Below are 21,742 nucleotides of genomic sequence, written 5' to 3'. Positions count from 1 at the left end.
GCATGAGGAGCTGGAGCTGATAGAGGGAGCTCATCCACACTCTCCCCGAACCTGTGACCTGTCGGTCTTCAGTCCTGCCAGCACAGGGGTTTAACCCACTGCACCACCGGGGGCTCCCCTATGAGGTTGGAAGAGTGTAAATTGCTAAATATTATCCAGTGTTACAAGAAGAGATTCCTTGCCGTGCCTAACCTGGTGTTATCTTCTTTTTCAGAGTCACTAAGAGGCTTGGAGGCAGACTTTGCTACCACTTTGAAACACGTCTTTTCCCGCGAGAAGGAGCCATTCACTCTTTTCTGTTCCTTTACAATGGATTTGCTGGAGCACCAACGGGATGTCTGCTGGTTCAGAGACGGTTTGTATTTCTGATTAATTAGCAATGCATCTACACTATGGAATTAATGCACTTTGGCATCACCATACGTCAATGCTGTCATGTCATGGGGTTTGTAGTTTTACAAAATCTTTAGCGTTTCTGTCTCAGCATATTACAGCTCTTATAGCATCAAGCCATGGCAATTAAAGAGGTATCAAACTGCATTCATTCAGCAGTGTAGAGGCACACTATGTAAGGGAGCCCCCGGTGGCGCACTGGGTTAAACCCCTGTGCCGGCAGGACTGAAGACCGACAGGTCGCAGGTTCAAATCCAGGGAGAGGCGGATGAGCTCCCTCTATCAGCTCCAGCTCCTCATACGGGGACATGAGAGAAACCTCCCACAAAGATGATAAAAACATCAAATCATCCGGGCGTCCCCTGGGCAACGTCCTTGCAGACGGCCAATTCTCTCATACCAGAAGCGACTTGCAGTTTCTCAAGTCGCTCCTGACATGATTTAAAAAAAAAAACCTATGTAAGCATGGTGGTGAATCCATTCCAGGCATTGGATAACTTTTGAAGACCTCTCCAAAGTACTGAACCTATTTTGAGGCTGGAATTCAGCGCCTTGGAGAGCTCCTTTAACTATAAATCATCATTTGAATCCACTGCTCTACTGACATGGGAACCTGAAAAATACCAGGTTTATCACCATTTAATATACACTGTATGGTCTGTATTTGGGACTTTGAATTAAAAGTATTGTCAACATGTATTGTCGAAGGCTTTCATGGCCGGAATCACTGGGTTGTTGTAGGTTTTTCCAGGCTATATGGCCATGGTCTAGAGGCATTCTCCTGACGTTTCGCCTGCATCTATGGCAAGCATCCTCAGAGGTAGTGAGGTCTGTTGGAAGTAGGAAAATGGGTTTATATATCTGTGGAATGACCAGGGTGGGGCAAAGGACTCTAGTCTGCTGGAGCTAGGTGTGAATGTTTCAACTGACCACCTTAATTAGCATTTGATGGCTTGGCAGTGCCTGGGGAAATACATGAAAGGCACTGCAGACTACTTCAACCAGAGAAGTCAGCCATAGCAGAGCACCTAATGAACCAACCTGGACACAGCATATTATTTGAGAACACAGAAATGCTGGACCACTCTCACAACCACCATGTCAGACTTCACAGAGAAGCCATTGAAATCCACAAGCATGTGGACAATTTCAACAGAAAGGAGGAAACCATGAAAATGAACAAAATCAGGCTACCAGCATTAAAAAAAACTCTAAAATTACAATAGCAAAACAACAGAAAGTAAACAATCAGGCACATCTAATCACCTCTCAACAAAAGATTGCCCTGGGCACTTCCAAGCCATCAAATGCTAATCAAGGTGGTCAGTTGAAACATTCACACCTAGCTCCAGCAGACAAGAGTCCTTTGCCCCACCTGGTCATTCCACAGATATATAAACCCATTTTCCAACAGACCTCACTACCTCTGAGGATGCTTGCCATAGATGCAGGCGAAACGTCAGGAGAAATGCCTCTAGAACAGGGGTCCTCAAACTTTTTAAACAGAGGGCCAGGTCACAGTCCCTCAAACTGTTGGAGGGCCGGATTATAATTTGAAAAAAAACATGAATGAATTCCTATGCACACTGCAAATATCTTATTTGTAGTGCAAAAACACTTAAAAACAATACAATAATTAAAATGAAGAACAATTTAACAAATATAAACTTTAGTATTTCAATGGGAAGTGTGGGCCTGCTTTTGGCTGATGAGATAGGATTGTCGTTGTTGTTGTTGTATGCTTTCGAGTCATTTCAGACTTAGGTTGACCCTGAGCGAGGGCCGGGTAAATGACCTTGGAGGGCCGCATCCGGCCCCCGGGCCTTAGTTTGAGGACCCCTGCTCTAGAACATGGCCATATAGCCCGGAAAAACCTACAACAACCCATTGTCAACATGCTTTCCACCCCAAACTGGAGGAAATAATTTACCATTCCTTTGCTATTTCAGATATGCAACACACATCTTTGCTTATATTTGACTTTAATCATGTGGTGTAATGAAAATCAAGGTAGCTCATGTTTTACCAGCCCCCACACTGTCTTGCCAGAGAAAGAAAATATGTCATGCAGATGATCATCAAAGAACAAGGAGTTTAATCTTTGTAATGCAGAGCAACACATATACAGTCATACAAACAGTTGTACTGACTCACACAATGTCTTTTGAGAGAGATTTAAATGGTCTTTCGGTGAAGCAAGAACTGTGTGCCTCTCTCTCTACAAGTATCTGCACAGCTCAAGCCTAAAAATGTAACTGTTGCCCAGGCTCAGCTAGTTCGCCGGGCATGTCCCAGCCAATCAGCTTCATGCTTTTGCATTTTCAGTTAACACACTCAGTAAATGATTTTTACATGCTCCAGCAAACCAGTGCAAGAGATGTTTAACCCTCCTTTCTTGCTGACCCTAACCCTAACCCTAAACCTAACCCATTTCTCCAGCATCCTCAAAAGCATGCCCAGTGCTGATAAATAGAAATGTGGAGTTTTTCTTCTGATAACCTTCCCCACATAATTTTTGAAGCTTTATTTTGCAACAGCATAAAATGCATCTCTGTTTGGGCTCCAGGGGAGCTGCTGAAAGATTCGGACCGGCGGAAAATCCGCTGTGAAGACCGCGAGGCTTCCCTGGCCGTACCTTGTGCTTACAAAGAGGATGAAGGGTTTTACAGCATCCGGATCCCGATGCAAGACGGATACAAAGAGCAAAGAGCTTATGTCTTTGTTAGAGGTGGGTATTGGGAAATATTTACCTTGATTATTTTAATTATTTGAAGAGAGAAGTGTTGAGGCCAATGGCAATATTAGCTGGAGGTCAAATAGTCAGGCAATCCTGAGTTACAAACATATGACTACAAGCAACTCACAGTTAATAATTGGACTGAGACAATAGGAAGTGAGAGAAACCTACCCTAGGAAGGGAAATTCATTCCTGGAAGAGTTATTATCATGAGGAAAAAGTGTCTCCACTGAAGCTAGGATTTCTAGGAGTTGAAAAAGCCATCACTGGACCCCACTCAATTCGTCAACTATCGCCCAGTTTCCAATCTTCCCTATTTGGGCAAAGTCCTGGAACGTGTGGTGGCCTTGCAACTCCAAGAGTTCCTGGTAGACACGGATTATCTGGATCCGGCGCAGTCTGGCTTTAGGCCTGGACATGGTACTGAGACAGCCTTGGTCGCCTTAGTGGATGATCTTCGCCAGGAACTGGAGAGGGGGAGTGTGTCCCTGTTGGTTCTGGTGGACCTCTCATCGGCCTTCAATATTGTCAACCACGGTATCCTTCTGGGACGCCTCACGGGAGTGGGCCTCGGGGGTACTGCTTTGCAGTGGCTCCAGACCTTCCTCAAGGGCTGTTCCCAGAAGGTGTTGCTAAGGGACTCCTGCTCGACCCCACGACCATTGTACTGTGGATCCCGCAGGGTTCAGTACTGTCCCCTATGTTGTTTAACATATACATGAAGCCGTTGGGAGAGATCATCCGGAGTTTCGGGGTTCGGTGCCATCTGTACGCAAATGATGTCCATCTCTGTCACTCCTTTCCACCTGCTCCTAAGGAGGTTGTTCAAGTCCTGAACTGGTGCTTGGCCGCTGTAACGGACTGGATGAGGGACAACAGATTGAAACTAAATCCAGACAAGACAGAGGTACTCCTGGTCAGTCGAAAGGCCGAACAGGGCATAGGGTTACAGCCTGTGCTCGACGGAGTTACACTCCCCCTGAAGGCGCAGGTTCTCAGCTTGGGAGTGATCCTGGACTCATCGCTGAGCCTGGAACCCCAGGTCTCAGTGGTGGTCAGAGGAGCTTTTGCACAATTAAAACTTGTGTGCCGGCTGCGCCCGTACCTTGGGAAGCCTGACTTGGCCACGGTGGTCCACGCTCTGGTTACATCCCGTATAGACTACTGCAACGCTCTCTACGTGGGGTTGCCTCTGAAGACTGCCCGGAAGCTGCAATTAGTGCAACGAGCGGCAGCCAGATTACTAACAGGAGCTGGGTACAGGGAGCATACTACTCCTTTGTTGTGCCAGCTCCACTGGCTGCCAATTAGCTTCCGAGCACAATTCAAAGTGCTGGTGTTGACCTATAAATCCCTAAATGACTCCGGCCCAGTTTACCTGTCCGAATGGATTCTCCCCTATGAACCATCAAGGTTGTTAAGATCTTCTGGAGGGGCCCTGCTCTCGGTCCCACCATCTTCACAATCGCGTCTGGTGGGGATGAGGAACAGGGCCTTCTCGGTGGTGGCCCCCTCGGCTCTGGAACTCTCTCCCATTGGAGATTAGAACTGCCCCTTCCCTCCTGATCTTTAGAAAGTTGGTGAAAACCTGGCTTTGGAATCTGGCATTTGATGAGTGAAGCAATGGCTTTTGACCACACGGACGGATGGGGATGAATAGTGATTTTTATGCTAACGGCTTGACTTTATATAATTAAATGATAGTACTTTAATGTGTTTATATTAGTGTATTATTGATGCGATGTTTTTAAACTATTGTGTATGAACCCCCTTGTAAACCGGCCTGAGTCCCTCGTTGGAGGTGAGAAGAGCAGTATATAAAATATATAAATAAATAAATAAAATAATAAATAAGTCCAAAATGCCTGGAGGCCCAAAGGTTGTGAACCACTGATATACATACATACATACCCACACACACACACACACACACACACACACACATATATATATATATATATATATATATATATATATATAAGGCCCCTGGCCACACAGTACCTTAAACCGCTGATCTGCTGAACTTTCTGACTGAAAGATCAGCTGTTCAAATCTGGGGAATAGGATGAGCTCCTGCCGTTAGCCCCAGCTTCTGCCAGCTTATCAGTTTGAAAACATGCAAATGTGAGCAGATCAATAGGTACTGTTTCTGCGGGCAGGTAACAGTGCTCCATGCAGTCATGCTGGCCACATGACCTTTGAGTTGTCTATGGACAACACCAGCTCTTCGGCTTAAAAATGGAGGTGAGCACCATCCCCCTGAGTTGGACATGACTAGACCTAATGTCAAGGGGAAGACTTTACCTTTACCATATATATATATGGGGAGTTACACTTAAAATGTACCTGTTCTGGTTTACACACAAATTCAACTTAAGAACAAACCTACAGAACCAATCTTTTCGTAACTGTCTATACATGCCCAGATCCCACACTGAGTAAAAGCCATTGTATGGAAATCCTTTCCTACCTCTTAGATGGACCCAGACTTTGGGCACTTCTGCACTGTAGAATTAATGCAATTTAACACCACTTGAACTGCCATGGCTCCTTGCGACTGAATCCTGTATTTTGTAGTTTGGTGAGTCCCCAGCCCTCTTTGGCAAAAAAAGGATAAAAAAGTTGTCAGAGGAGGAATCCCAGGATTCCATAGCATTGAGCCATGGCAGTTCAAGTGGTGTCAAACTGCCTTCATCCCACAGTGTAAATTCAGCTTTAGAGACTCAGGGAAGGTTAATAGCAACCAAGGGGGTTTATCATCACAATTGGCTTAAATACCATTGATTTCTAAGGGTCTACATAAATCCGTACCCATCCCTTTCTCTCAAACAAGGATGGAAACCAATCCAAGTGGTTTCTTTCCCTGGTGTGAGGCAAGATAATCTCAATTGTTGCTACATATTTATTTTCTAGATGCTGAAGCTGAAACGGTTGGAGCTCCTGGGTCACCTCTTTGTGTGAAATGCCTTGATGTGAATAAGAACAGCCTGGTGCTGTCTTGGATCCCGCCCAGCGATAATGGAGGAAGCCCTGTCCTTGGCTATTTTATCGAAAGGTAAAAGCAACCAACAATTTGATTTGATTTTCCTCAGATTATCCGTATGACAACCCTCCCTATAATAACTCTTATAGTAATGGAGCTCTGGTTGTTTAAAAATAACCATGGAGTCATCCATCCTTTCATAAGGATGGATGATTTTGCCCTAAAGTGTCGTGTAAGCTCTTTCTTTGAAGGCTTTTAGACAAGCCCTATGAGGAGCGGCTTAAAGAGCTGGACATATTTATCCTGAAGAAGAGAAGGCTGAGAGGAGACATGATAGCCATGTATAAATATGTGGGAAGAAGTCATAGGGAGGAGGGAGCAAGCTTGTTTTCTGCTGCCCTGGAGACTCGGACGCGGAACAATGACTTCAAACTATTATTTATTTATTTATTTATTTATTTACAGCTTTTATATTCCACCCTTCTCACTCTGCAGGGGACTCAGGGCGGATTACAGTGTACACATATGAGGCAACCATTCAATGCCATTTTTTGACATACAAACATATACAGACATACACAGAGGCTATTTAACTTTTTCTGGCCGCCAGGGGAGCTGTCGCTTTCATCGTCCATCTGCGACGCTGATGAAGCACTTCCGCATTCCCCGCATGCTTCCCCGCTGGAATGCTATGCTGGAGTCTTCTTTATGGCCTCATAAATCAGTTAATTTAGCCTCCCCACACTTTAAGGTGGTACCTTCTTTTCCTACTTGACAGATGCAACTGTCTTTCGGGTTGCAAAGGTCGACAACAGGCTACACACAATTGGTTGGAAACCCACTCCAACCCGGGCTGGCTTCGAACTCATGACCTTTTTGGTGAGAGTGATATTACTACAAGAAAGGAGATTCCATCTGAACATTGGGAAGAACTTCCTGACTGTGAGAGCTGTTCAGCAATGGAGTGTGGAAGAGGCTCCTTCTTTGGAAGCTTTTAAGCAGAGGCTGGATGGCCATCTGTCGGGGGTGCTTTGAATGCGATTTTCCTGCTTCTTGGCAGGGGGTTGGACTGAATGGCCCACAAGGTCTCTTCCAACTCTATGATTCATAAGGAATATTTGTTTCCATAACTGTACTGGACCACAGCTTCCATCTCCACCAAGACAATGATGGTGTTTCTTTTCTTCAGGTGTGAACTGTACACAGACGAGTGGGTGCCGTGCAATGAGGCACTCGTGAAAACCTGCCGGTCTCCCATTATAGGACTCATTGAAGGAAAGACATACCAATTCCGAGTGAAGGCAGTCAACTGCGCGGGGATCAGCCACCCATCCAAGTCCAGCGATCCAGTGACGATGACCGACCCCAATGAGGCCAAAAGATTGATGAGTACAGACTTTCTATAAGATATTCTAGATCTCAAAATCAACCTCCAAGTCAATGAAACCCACCAGTGAAAGAAGTACACTTTGTAAAAGTCTATATCAAGGATAGTTATTCCCTGTCTTTCACTCTCTTATACGAGAGTTGAATGAAAAGTAATGCCTCCACCTTCATTACTTGGGTTTGGATGGGAATATTTTAATAAATCAAATGCAGAAATCATCCTTAGAATGTGCTCTTTAGCTACCACTATTCACTTTCCCACATAATCACCAGACAATTGGATACATTTCTGACAACGATGAACAAGTTTTCTGAAGCCGTCACCGAAGAAGTCGACATTCTGTTTCCGCAACCAGCATCTCACAGTTCTCTCAACGACTTCATCAGAAGCATAATGATGTCCCCACAGATCTTCTTTCATTATCAGGAACAGATGGAAGTCAGATGTGCTAAATCTGGACTGTATGGAGATGTTGTACAGTGGTGAGATCCAGTCTCTGAAGTCTCAAGTCTGTGAGCTTTCATTTCAGGTGTCAACATCCTGGGTACCCATCGTACACAGATCTTCCGATAGCCAAGCAAAGCAATAATGTGACCCACACGTTCTTGTGAAATGCTGATTATTCTTGAAATTTCTCTCTGAGTGATATGACGATCCTCCTGAATCAATCTGTCAACCTTTTGCTTGTGAAACTTGGTGGTTACTGTCACAGGACATCCAACCTTTGTTTGTCACGCAAGTCAGGTGTTTCCACCTCAACATCTTTAAACTTACTCGCCCAACGACGCACAGTACTCACATCAACACAATCATCATAAACAGCTTGCATTCGCTGATGACACCTTCTGCTATCAAGAATTAAATGACTGCACGTTGCTTAAGTCGCATTGACCGACCGTATGTGCAGGGTTCCATACTTCTCACTTTAACAACACAACCGTTCAATGCTAAGGCTTCCTGCCAAAATGGAACTGTAGAGGAGAGTCTACTGAACAAGGCAGTACCTGCCGCATACCAGTACTGCCATCTGTTGAGGAATTACAAAGGTGGAGGCATTACTTTTCATTCAACCCTTGTATATCAGCAATAGAGGCAGCATGCTATTGTGGTTTAAACCTGGACTCCAGGATTCAAATCCTTGCAGATTCATGGAGAGTGGATGCTGGAATCCTCTTAAATCGAGAGGAAATTCCCTCATTTCCTGGGCTTCTGTTTTTGTTTTCATATGTCTTCATTGTTAACCTCTCTGTCTTTCTCTTCCATCTCTTTAGACATCCGTTATGACGATGGGATGCGGACCATCACCGTTTCCAAAGATGAACTGGAGCGTAAGTTCAAATTTAATCTTGGTATCAAATGCACTTCTACCCTTGATTTTGGCCATGTTGCCATTTGGGAAAGAGTTGGGAATTATGCATCCCTGGGGCAGTTTTTCATCCCCCAAGCCATCCCAGTGCTCCTTCGCCCATTCCCATCTTCTTTAATCTAGATGTTTTTCACCCCTTCAAGAGCAATGGATTACATTTTACCTCTACCAATTCCACATTTCTGACTTTAGGACTCGGAGATTGAGGCTAAATGTGGCTTCCAGTTATAGTTTTTATCCAATTTATGGCATTGCAGATGGGTTGGTTCACGACTGCTGGAAGATCACTTTGGTTTTCTCAATGTTCAATGACAGGCCGAGCTGCCTGTCAATATTTTATTATCATTATTATCATTAATCATCATCAACATAATCATCATCGTGTTGTTGAAGGCTTTCATGGCAGGAATCACTGGGTTGTTGTGAGTTTTCTGGGCTATATGGCCATGTTCCAGAAGCATTCTCTCCTGACCTCTTGCCCACATCTATGGCAGACATCCTTAGAGGTTGTGAGGTTTGTTGGGGTTTATATATCTGTGTAATGTCCACGACGGGAGAAAGAACTCTTGTCTGTTTGAGACAAGAGTGAATGTTGCAATTAGCCACCTTGATTAGTATTTAACGGCCTTTTATCTTCAAAGCCTGGTTGGTTGCTGCCTGGGAGGATCCTTTGTTGGGAGGTATTAGCTGGCCCTGATTGATTCTTGTCTGGAATTCCCCAGTTTTTTTAGTGTTCTTCTTAATTTACTGTTCTGATTTTAGATTTTTTTAAAATACTATTAGCCAGATTTTGTTCATTTTCATTGTTTCCTCTTTTCTGTTGAAATTGTCCACATGTGTGAGGATTTCAGTGTCTTCTCTGTGTCATCTGACATAGTGATTGTTAGAGTGTCCAGCACCCTGAACATTCCACAGGTATATAAACCTTACTTGCCTAGTTTCCAACAAACCACAAAACCTCTGAGGATGCCTGCCATAGATGTGGGTAAAATGTCAGGAGAGAATGCTTCTGGGACATGGCTATACAGCCCAGAAAACTCACAGCAACCCAATCATCATCATCATCATCTATCTGCGGCTGCCCATTCCTGGGTTTGGAGTTGAAAGGAATGGCGATCCTTCAATAAATCCCCATACACTTCCAACAGAAGCTCTGAGTTGCAATTTCAGGTAGATGTGATATACATTGGGGAAGAAGTTGAACATTTTGCTTGCATTTTGCTGTAGCGAGGGGGGGGGGTTAGGGGTTCACCCCCCCCCCCGAAATTTTTCAGATTTTTTTTTTAAAAAACTGGTTTACTCATGAATTTTAACTGGTTAACCAAATCCCCATGCTAAGTCTATGAGATGCAAAAAATTAAGAGTCCCTCCAGAACTGCAAGCACTATCTCAAGCAAATATTGACAATTTATTCACACTGTCATTACTTGCAGCAATAGCCGATGTAGTTGTTCTGGTACAGTTGTACCAGGAGCTCCAACTTTATTTGCTTTGTATTAAATGTTTGCTTGCAGTCCTAGGTTTCAGGGACTCTGCAGATAGGTGGCTTCTTTGGTTGCAGTCATAGGGCAAGTCACCTGTCCATCATCGTTAAGTTTTGGTCCCGCCCCTTGCTCAGGGAAGAGAAGGGAGCCATTTTTAGTTAGTCTCAGCAAGGTAAGCTTATGTATAGGATGTGTGCAGGCTTCCCCTGTACAAAAGCTTCAACAAGAGTCTTAAGAGTCTCCAAAGAATTTCCAGGAAAACAGCCCTAAAGACCAAAGAACTCCAGCTGGAGAACATCTACTGCCTTGCTGGTAGGTCCACTCGACGTTCGAGACGCAGTTCGACCCGGTAGCAGAGCACACATCAGTAAGGGTTAGATTACAGTCAGCCTGGGAGAAATTAAAAAGGGGATTTTCCTTTAAATAAGAAGTTATTGAAGACAGTTGCCTGTCCTTCGTGGGCAAGATTAGGAATTCACCATTTGCCTAAAAGCTTGGAATCATTTGCTCAACTTTACTGAAGACAAGAGAAGTTTCTGTTTGATTGTTCATTAATAAAATACTTTGTTGTACTTCTCAAGCCATCTAAAGACTGTTTGTGGTGGAAACCTCTGAGAACTTCTCTTTAGGCCCCCTGGCTTCCCGCTGGGCAAAGGTTGCACATCTTGTTCTAAAGACAATTATTTACAGGCCCAGCGCACAACAGAACAGTAGTGAAGCAACCAAGTTGGGGGGGGGGGAGACGTTGAATGCTTTCATTAAGGAGGCCAGACTTGGTGGAGGTGGTTGACAAGGGCGGAGCTGCAAGCTATAGAAGGCTGCTCTGCCCCCTGCTGTGCTCTTTGCTTCAGCGTGAGCTAGGAGGCAAGTTTCAACCCCCCCTGCAAACTTTTCAACCCCCCCTCCCGAAAATTTCAACCCCTCCCGAAATTTTTTTCTGGCTGCGGCCCTGCTTGCATTGACTCATCTGTGATGGCTATCATTTGGTCCTTGAATCACTGACTGACAGACGTCCTTCTGGACAAGTTTCCATGGGATTCATTGCTCCCTCTGTCCCTTGTTATGAGAAACTTCATCTTGGGGTCCAAACATGTGTTCACATTTTCCTTCCTCCCGCAGCAAAGATCAAGATCCCTCTGCCGCCCACCAATGTCCATGCCAGTGAAGTCCGGGAAGATTATGTGGTCCTTTCTTGGGACGAGCCAGATCCCAGGGGCCAAGAGCCACTGAGTTATTTTGTAGAGAAGGTAAGCCAATGACAGGTCACTCTCTTTTCTCTGAGGCAGTGTTTCTCAACCTTCCTAATGCCACGACCCCTTAATACATTTCCTCATGTTGTGGTGACCCCCAACCATCACATTATTTTTGCTACTACTTCATAACTGTCATGTTGTTACTGTTATGAATCATAATGTAAATATTTGATGTGCAGGATGTATTCACTGGACCAAATTTGGCACAAATACTTGATACAGCCAAATTCGAATACTGGTGGGATTGGGAGAGGAAGTTAACCTACAATCAAAGAGCATTCTGAACTTCACCAATGATGGAATTGAACCAAACATCCCACACAGTACCCCATGAACAACAGAAAATACTATGTTTTCTGATGGTCTTTGGTGACCCCTCTGACGCCCCCTCACGACCCCCCCAGGGGTCCCGACCCCCAGGTTGAGAAACACTGCTCTGGGGTGTTATTTCCACATGTATCTCCCTCTTTCACAAACATTTGCAATCCCAGACAGAAAGGAAAACAGAATGGTTATCTAGCCATCCTTCCTCATTTACAGATTCAGCATTTGTGGATCTAATTATGCAGGAATTCCTGTATTTGTGACCTCCTCTGTTGCTGCCCTACATGCAACCTTTATTTATTTGTTGTTGATTTATTTGTACATAACAACACAGCACACATGCATATTAGGTCCAAGTGTCTGGATTTGTCTCTGAATATTCGTCTCTGAATATTGGGCTCTTCCCAAGGGCCTAGGATATTAGAGGTATTTTCACAGAATGTGCGCAGTTCCGAAAAGTGCTGCCTTCTGCCGCATGTGGATTGATGTTCTGTCCAAACTAAGGCTTTGCAAGTGCTTTTCAGGGTTTCTTTGCCATTTCATCACACTAGAGAATGAATCCACTTTAAATCTGATTTCTGCCTCCTGCAGAATTCTGGGGTTTGAAGTTTAGGGAGGAACCTTTAACAGCCTCCCTAAACTACAAACTCCAGAATTCTACAGGAGGCAGAAACCAGATTTAAAGTGGATTCATTCTCTAGTGTGATGAGGTCTAATGTCTATAATAAAAACAGATTTCTTTTCCACAAGTGTTATAGTTGGTGTGTTGTCATCATCATCATCATCATCATTATTGTTATTGTTTTTATATACTGCTTTTTTCTTTTAATGAGACTTAAAGCAGTGAACAGCGATAAAAACAAAATATAATCTATATATATATATAAATGCTCTGTTCATAATGATTGCCTTCAAAACAAAAGAACCAATGAATGAAATCACACCAAATTTTGCAACAAAATGTCTCACAACATAAGGAGTGACCATCACTCAAAAGATTATGATTTTGTCATTTGGGTGTTGTAGTTGCTAGGATTTATAGTTCACCTACAATCAAAGAGCATTCTGAACTCCATCAACGATGGAATTGAACCAAACTTGGGACACAGTTCTCCCATGAGCAACAGAAAATACTGGAAGTGTTTGGTGGGCAGTGTCCTTTGGTTTTGGAGTTGTAGTTCACCTACATCCAGAGATCACTGTGGACTCAAACAATGATGGATCTGGACCAAACTCTACACGAATACTCAATATGCCCAAATGTGAATACTGGTGGAGTTTGGGGAAAATAGAATCTTGACATTTGGGAGTTTTAGTTGCTGGGATTTATAGTTCACCTACAATCAAAGAGCATTCTGAACTCCACCAATGAGAGAGTTGGGCCAAACTTCCCACACAGAAGTCCCACGAGCAACAGGAAACACTGGAAGGGTTTGGGCATTGACCTTGAGTTTGGGAGTTGTAGTTCACCTACATCCAGAGAGCACTGTGGGCTCAATTATGGATCTGGACCAAACTTGGCACAAGCACTCAATAGGCCCAAATATGAACACAGATGGAATTTGGGGGAAATAAACCTTGACATTTGGGAGTTGTAGTCACTGGGATTCACAGTTCACCTACAATGAAAGAGCATTCTGAACCCCACGAACGACAGAATCGGGGCAAACTTTCCACACAGAACCCCCATGACCAACAGAAAATACTTATGGCCATCCAGTCCAACTCCCTTCATCAAGGCAGGAAAATGTAATCAAAGTCCTCCTGACAAAGAGCCATCCAGCCATAGATTAGATAGATTAGATAGATAGATAGATAGATAGATAGATAGATAGATATGATTCACACACACACACACACACAGATATAGTATCATAGATTTGAAAGGGACCCTTAAAGAAGGACAATGACATGTTGCCTGTTCTACAGTGGGCAAACCAGACAATCTCCACATCAACACTGACAAAGAAACAGCAAGAAATACTGTTTACCCACAAGCATAAAGAAATTACATATATTAGAAACCAACACTTTCTCATTACTTTATTTCCAGATCAACAGACTAGGCCACAGCAACGCGTGGCAGGGGATGGCTAGTATAATAATAATAATAATAATAATAATAATAATAATAATAATGCTGCAAAGGCTCTGGCATAAACCAATGCAGGTGGTCCCAGTGGTAATTGGCACATTGGGTACCATTCCAAAAGATCTCAGCTGGCATTTGGAAACAATAAACATTGATAAAATCACAATCTGTCAACTGGAAAAAGCCACCTTTCTTGGATCTGTGCGCATCATTCAAAAATACATCACACAGTCGACTTGTGTTCGACTTGTGATTTTGTGATACAAAATCCAGCATATAGATCTCGTTTGCTGTGTCATACTGTGTTTTTGTGTCAGAATAATAATAATATTAATATTAATAATAATAATAATAATAATAATAATAATAATTTGTATCCTGTCCCATCTCCCTTCTGGGAACTCAGGACAGCTCACAACAAAAAATGGCAGCCACTCGATGCCAAAAGTACATAATAAATAAACCAAATAATTAATATGTCACAGGTAAATAAGGCAAACAATAACAAATCAATAAAACATAATCAAATAAACATTTCATACAAATATTAAAAGCCATGTCGATAAATTAAACACATCCGTATTTAAAAGCCTTATCCATTAAACATTCATTTCGCAAGAAGTATGAGTATACTTTTCTTCATAGGCCTCATAAACTGTTTAAACATATACAATTTAAAACCTAAAACTAATATGTTTTCTCTAGGTATCTGTAGATCCTCCAGCATTATTCTATGGTCAACTTCCAGCAGAAAGTGACCATCTAATTGTGCTGGAGGACCTAAAAACCTGGATGTTCGAACAGGCATTTGGTTAATCGGTGCAACGAATGTGACGATTACAGGAATGGTAATATGGACGACGAAACTGGATCATGACTTTAGTCATGAGATGCATTGGATTGTTATTGTTGTGTTAATATTGTGTATTATGTTTCTATGGTTTTAAATTGTATATCGTGGATTGTTTTACACTTGTTGTAAACCGCGTTGAGTCGCCGTTAGGCTGAGAAACTGCGGTATACAAGTAAAGTAAAGTAAATAAATAAATAAATAAAAATGCCCAGAAAAGTGATCTCTCAAGCCAAAAAGAGAGCTGCTAGGCCTATATTTGTCATTTTTTCCCCTTTTGCAGGGGTCCTGCACCCCTAAGCCCTGCAAATGTACAGGGTCAACTGCATAACTCTCTGTAGGCTACCAAAAATGCCTTTTGGATTACGTTTTGCAGTGAATCCACTCCAGACTTTAGTTCGACCTTCATTGGAACTATCAAAGGCACTGATCCTATTTGGCTAGGATTCAGCTAACGGATAGATTTTTTTTCAACTTCAAACTCATCATGCACTGACATGGAGTAGCCAATTCACAAGACAGTGCAGACACCATGGATTCCACCATGCGACACAATTTTTGTTCCTGGGTTTTAAATGTCATTTCCTAATTGGATCTATCATAAAAACATGGAAACACTTTATTAAATTCCAAAAACTTTGTTTTTGCAGGAAGGACATCCTGCAGCACATTTTGCTTTAGTTTTTCAGTGAATATCTCATTGAGTCTCAATTCAACATAGTTTATGGCAGCCACAAAAATGGGAAAACTGCACAAATCAAGAGGAATAACATTTCAAATCAGGAACTGAAAGACTTTTCAAATTTTGTTACATAGTGTTATGGAAGTAGAACATCCAGTTTCATGGCAATTACTCATTTGTGGGTCTTCCTTTTACCTTCCTTAGTCCATTGAGGGCAGCGACTGTTGGCAGAGGGTCAATCTTGATACTCCGGTCAATTCCACAACCTTGGCTGTCTTTGACCTGGCCAAAGGGAAGTCCTACCGTTTCCGTGTGCGATCAGTGAACAAGTATGGAGTCAGCGAGCCTTCGTTGCCCAGTGAACCCATCTCATCTGGCGAAAAAATAGGTAGTCTTTCTTTCATTTTAAGTACAGTAGAGTCTTGCTTATCCAACATAAACGGGCCGGCAAAACGTTGGATAAGCGAAAATGTTGGATAACAAAGAGAAATTAAGGAAAAGCCTATTAAACATCGAATTATGTTATGATTTTACAAATTAAGCACCAAAACATCATGTTTTACAACAAATCAACAGAAAAAGCAGTGCAATACACAGTAATGTTATGTAGTAATTAGTGTATTTACAAAATTAGCACCAAAACATCGCAATGTATTGAAACAACTGTGGATCCGGGTGGGAGGCCGACTTCGTTGGATAATACAGAGTGTCGGATGAACAAAGGTTGGACAAGCGAGACTCTACTGTAAAATATTTACTTTATGTCTTATAACATGGGTTTGTTAGCAGGGTCTGGTTCTTTGCTCTGAATTATTTTGGATGGTCCGTAAGTGATGCCATTTGCTCACTCTGTTGACACCATCCAGAACTCTGCCTCCCCAAAGACCGATCAGACCTAAACCATGAACTCTGCTGAGGCTGTTTACTGGCTAAAGGAGGTGATGATTTTGGCCACTAAGAACTTACACCCATCTCACCAAGAGACAGAAGAACAAAACTATTCTCCTGGAAAGAGCGCAATTTATTTATTTATTTATTTATTTACTTACAGTATTTATATAATTTCGCCTTTCTCACCCCACAGGGGACTCAGGGCGGATTACAATGTACATATACATGGCAAACATTCAATGCCATAGACACGCAACATATATAGACAGGCACACAGAGGCTATTTAATATTCCAGCTTTTTCATGAGGGTATTATGGCCACCAGGGGAGCTGTTGCTTTACCGTCCATCTGTGACACTGATGAAGTACTTCCTCGTTCTTTGCATGCTTGCTGGAGATTTTTATGGCGTTGTAAATTAGCCTCCCCGCATAAGCAATACCTAAATTTCCTACTTGACAGATGCAACTGTCTTTCGAGCTGCAAAGGTCGACAGCAAGCTACTCAAATTGGTCGCAAGCTACTCAAATTGGTCGGCTTCGAATTCATGACCTTTTGGTCAGTAGTGATCTTCATGCAGCTGACTCCCAGCCAGCTGTGCCACAGTCCTGGTGCGATCTTATTTCTCTTCTCCTCAAAACCAAGTTACGCAAACAGAGTGTTTTATTCTACATGTAGGATGCAAGACCAAGGTCATATAAATGGCTAAAATGAAGGAGTCACAATTTAACCTGACATGTTGCAGGCACCTGTTCTCTACCAGGACAACAAGGAGGGGGGAAACTGGGGGAATCTGTTGCCGTAATGTAAATCATGTGTAGTTTACACACTGTCTTGCCAGAGAAAGAAAATATGCCATGCAGATGATCAATAAAGAAGTAGTCCACTCTTCGTAACATGGAACAACATATTAACAATTATGAGATCAGTTGCATTGACTCACACAATGCCCTTTTTGAGAGATATAAATGGTCTTTTGGTGTCCGTGTGGAAAATCTCCTTCCAGCAGCTCATGAAGCAAGAAGTGTCTCTCTCTCTGCAAGCACTTGCACAGCAAAAGCCTAAATATGAAAGTGTTGCCAAAATTCCCAGGCTCAGCCTCTCCCCAGATGTGGCCCAACCAATCAGCTTCATGCCTTGCATTTTACAGTTAACACATTCAATAACTGATTTCTTACATGCCCTAACATTATCTGTAATGGATCCCATGTCAGTGATGCAGTGGGTCCATTCCAGTTTGGGCCAGCTTTACAAGGAGTTCTCCAAAGTGCTGAATATACTTGATATACTTAGACTAAAATCTGGATTCACTGTTGCTGACAAGGAAGGAAGGAAGGAAGGAAGGAAGGAAGGAAGGAAGGGAAGGGAAGGGAAGGGAAGGGAAGGGAAGGGAAGGGAAGGGAAGGGAAGGGAAGGGAAGGGAAGGGAAGGGAAGGGAAGGGAAGGGAAGGGAAGGGAAGGGAAGGGAAGGGAAGGGAAGGGAAGGGAAGGGAAGGGAAGGGAGGGAAGGGAAGGGAAGGGAAGGGAAGGGAGGGAAGGGAAGGGAAGGAAGGGAAGGAAGGAAGGAAGGAAGGAAGGAAGGAAGGAAGGAAGGGGCCACGGTGGTCCACACTCTGGTTACATCCCAAATAGACTACTGCAACGCTCTCTACGTGGGGCTGCCTTTGAAGACTTCTCAGAAGCTTCAACTACTCCAACGGTTGGCAATCAGGCTGCTCACCGGAGCGGCGTACAGGTAGCGTACTACTCCTTTGTTGTGCCATCTCCACTGGCTGCCAATCAACTTCCGAGCACAATTCAAAATGCTGGTTTTAACCTTTAAAGCCCTAAACAGTTCTGGCCCAGATTACCTGTCCTGTCGTATCTCCTGTTACGAACCATCACGAAGCTTAAGATTGTCAGAGGAGGCCCTGCTCTCGATCCCACCACTCTCACAAACGCGGTTGGTGGGGACAAGGGACAGGGCCTTCTTGGCAGTGGCCCCCCGTCTGTGGAATTCTCTCCCTAAGGACATCAGGACGGCCACCTCCCTCCTGTCCTTTAGAAGACAATTGAAGACTTGGCTTTGGGACCAGGCGTTCATCTAGTGCAGTTGTTCTCAACCTGGGGTCCCCAGATGTTTTTGGCCTACAACTCCCAGAAATCCCAGCCAGTTTACCAGCTGTTAGGACTTCTGGGAGTTGAAGGCAAAAAACATCTGGGGAGCCCAGGTTGAGAACCACTGATGTAGTGGATAGCGACAATTGGAAGGAAGGTTAGGACATATGCAATACTGGATTTACCCAACTTGGTCTTGGTTTTAACTGGCATCTTAATTTATTGTTTAATGAACTTGGTAATGTATCTGTATAATGTGTTTTAATGATTTTACTGTTTTAATTGTAACCCTTGTTGACAGCATATGTTGACAGCATCACATGATGCTTATGTGAGGCCTCCCTGAGTCCCCCTTTGGAGGGGAGAAGGGCGGGGTAGAAATGCATGTAATAAATAATAATAAATTGTGCTGTCACACCCTGGGCCTGTGCATAAGACTGTAGACAGGACATAAATTCTGTGTGCCCAACGGGACTCCGGGGCTGCCTCAGACCAAAGGCACCTGGACCTCCCCAAAACAAAGTTTTGTAAAGGCTTAAAGTAAGCCCAACAAAGTTCTTTATTGATGAAAACAAACAGGTACTTTAAAGCTTTCTTAACAGTCTATTGGCTCTTGCAATCTTGTTCACTGGGAACAGGCACTATCTTCATAACTGTATACTAACTAATGGGGAAATCCTTAACTTCTAATCTGGGCAGTCTGTACTTGCCTCTGTTGGCATGGAGCCCCTGCACCCGGTACCAACTGCGTCTGGCTTCCGCGAGAGACCCTCACCAAGCAGAGCTTTGTAGACTTCCAGGGGAAAAGGAGTTCAGGTTTCTGTGATGGCTGGCTGAAGTCCCTCAGCAAAGGAGCTGTAAGGCTGCAAAATCCTCAGCCAAGCTGTAGGGATGTATAACCCTGGCCAAGCTGTAGAAGACGAAGCTTTCTACAGGAGCTCTTCATTTTATGTCCTGTGCGAAAGGCTTCTCTGTGAGAACTGAACCCAAACTGGCTCCTATTCCCTCCAAAAACCCAAAGGGGGCGGGACCAGGGAACCTAACTATAATTGACAGGTGACTTGCCCTATGATTGCAGCCAAAAGAAGCCACCTATCTGCAGAGTCCCTGAAACTTAGGACTGCAACAAACATTAAATGCAAAGCAAACAAAATTGGAGTTCCTGGTGCAGTTGTACCAGCACATAAATAAAGGGGGCATGACTTCAAATCAGGGGTGGGCAAAATGTATCTTAGGATACAGTCAGTTTGTAATGGCTCAAATGGGAAAGCAAGCAAACAGAACCGGAATCTGAGATGGGTTAGCACAGAATCCGAAATCGCCTGATCTTCTTAGCTGAATCCCATTTCTCTTCCTCTCCCATTCTTTTCTTTCTCCTTTAGCTCCCCTGCCTCCGCCATCTCAGGTTCTGGCCTTCAGAGACACTGACACATCTGTTCTTGTCCAGTGGAGCAAGCCCAAGGAGGGTGAGGAAGAGCCCCTTGGCTATTACGTATACAGCCAGGAGGTTGGGACAGACGAATGGCAGACGGTCAACAACAAGCCCCTTAAGTGTCACGAGTGAGTTTACAAAGCAATCCTCACCTTCCAAGGCCAGTATTGGAACCCAATGGGGACACCATCTTGTTTTTATCTCTTTTAGGCACAAAGCTACCCAGAGCCCCCTTCTACATTGTCAAATAAAATCCAGATTATCTGCTTTGAACTGGATTATATGACACAATCATATGACATAATTATATGACATTATATGATTATATGACATAATTATATGACATAATCATATCACATAATCCAGTTCAAAGCAGATAATGTGGATTATCTGCTTTACTAATCTGGATTATATGGCAGTGCATGTGGCATAATGTAAAATAAATCACATGTACTTCACGTTTGATCAGTCAGGGAAAGAAATTATGCCATGCAGATGAGCAAAAAAGAACAAATCATTTACTCTTCTTAGTTCAGAATAACGTATGTACAATGTGATCAGTTGTATCAGCTCACATAATGTCCTTTTTATGAGAGGTTTAAAATTGTCTTTCTTTCTCCATTAGGGTAAACACCTTCAGCAGCTCATGAAGCAAGAGTACACACCAAACTGTCTTTCTCAAATGTTCACTTCTTCTCTCTGTGTACCTGCATAGCTCAAGTCTAAACAAAAATGTAACAGTATCCAAAAGACCCAGGCTCAGCTTGCTCCCCAGGCATTGCCCGACCAATCAATTTCATGCCTTTTATTTTACAGTTGACACACACACACTTCGATTCCTTGCATGCTCCAACAGTGAAGAAGGGGCCTGAAGTTCCCTTGAGTGGATAGTTTGGACCTCACACATATCTAAGACTGGGAGGGACAGTCAAAGGAAGGGATTTATGTTTACTATTTTGGATTTCCATTTATTGGTTAGGTTCGTTGTTCCGGGGCTCAAAACCGGCAAAGAGTATATCTTCTGCGTGAAATGTGTCAATGAAGCAGGAGTCGGCGACAGCTCCCCTGAGTCTGACCCCATCCTTGTCAGACAGGCCATCTGTAAGTATGTTTTATGAAAGGACGGGTGCCATCCCAGAAAACAGTAACAGTAACTTTTGGGGGACCGCAACAGGGGGCCATGCTGGTTGAGAAAGTCTGGCTGTAACTTTTCTTGTTTTCGAATTTCTCCAACTTGCAAATAAAGACCCAGCCAACTTTAGGGAGAAGAAATGCATGTTAGACTGGATCCCAAACTTGGATTACGGTTTTCTTTCTTTCCCACTCAGCTTGTCCATCACCTCCTCGGGACTTTGCTTTGCTGAACTGCGGGAAGAACAGCATGACCATTGGCTGGAAACCCCCAAAACGCAAAGGAGGCACAACTATTCTGGGCTATTTCCTGGATCAGCATGATGTGGCCGAGATTGATTGGCATGAGGTCAACGTGAAGCCAATCCCAGAACGAGTTTACACGGTATGGAGGCTTGCATTTTGTTTCCTGGGAAGGATGTAGAGAGAAAAACTAGCAATTTCTCTGTCTTGGTTATTTGTGATAGCTGTATCAAATGTGTGCAGATTCATTGCAGGGCCAGCAGCTTGGGTTATAGTTTTGCAAAAGTTTAGCTTTAATGTACTGTCAAAAGCTTTCATGGCTGGAATCAATGGTTTGTTGTGAGTTTTCCATGTTTCAGAAGCATTCCCTCCTGACGTTTTGCCTGCATCTATGGCAGG

The 21,742-nt window shown here is 43.5% G+C and overlaps 1 protein-coding gene across 2 annotated transcripts in view; it reads left to right on the top strand.

The window, feature by feature from the left end:
- The window catches only part of MYOM3 (myomesin 3), a 76,372-nt gene that overhangs the window by 24,653 nt on the left and 29,977 nt on the right, over positions 1-21,742 (top strand). For both annotated transcript variants that reach the window (XM_060784266.2, XM_067460578.1), the window contains 10 exons: positions 215-355; positions 2,960-3,121; positions 6,044-6,185; positions 7,303-7,502; positions 8,772-8,828; positions 11,470-11,597; positions 15,756-15,939; positions 19,920-20,097; positions 20,949-21,070; positions 21,298-21,485. In XM_060784266.2, the coding sequence (XP_060640249.2) occupies positions 215-355; positions 2,960-3,121; positions 6,044-6,185; positions 7,303-7,502; positions 8,772-8,828; positions 11,470-11,597; positions 15,756-15,939; positions 19,920-20,097; positions 20,949-21,070; positions 21,298-21,485 (1,502 nt within the window). The remainder of the gene's footprint in view (positions 1-214; positions 356-2,959; positions 3,122-6,043; positions 6,186-7,302; positions 7,503-8,771; positions 8,829-11,469; positions 11,598-15,755; positions 15,940-19,919; positions 20,098-20,948; positions 21,071-21,297; positions 21,486-21,742) is intronic.

This window comes from Anolis sagrei, chromosome X, assembly GCF_037176765.1.
Source record: "Anolis sagrei isolate rAnoSag1 chromosome X, rAnoSag1.mat, whole genome shotgun sequence".
NCBI lineage: Eukaryota > Metazoa > Chordata > Lepidosauria > Squamata > Dactyloidae > Anolis > Anolis sagrei.
This window is presented reverse-complemented; position numbering and strand designations above follow the sequence as displayed.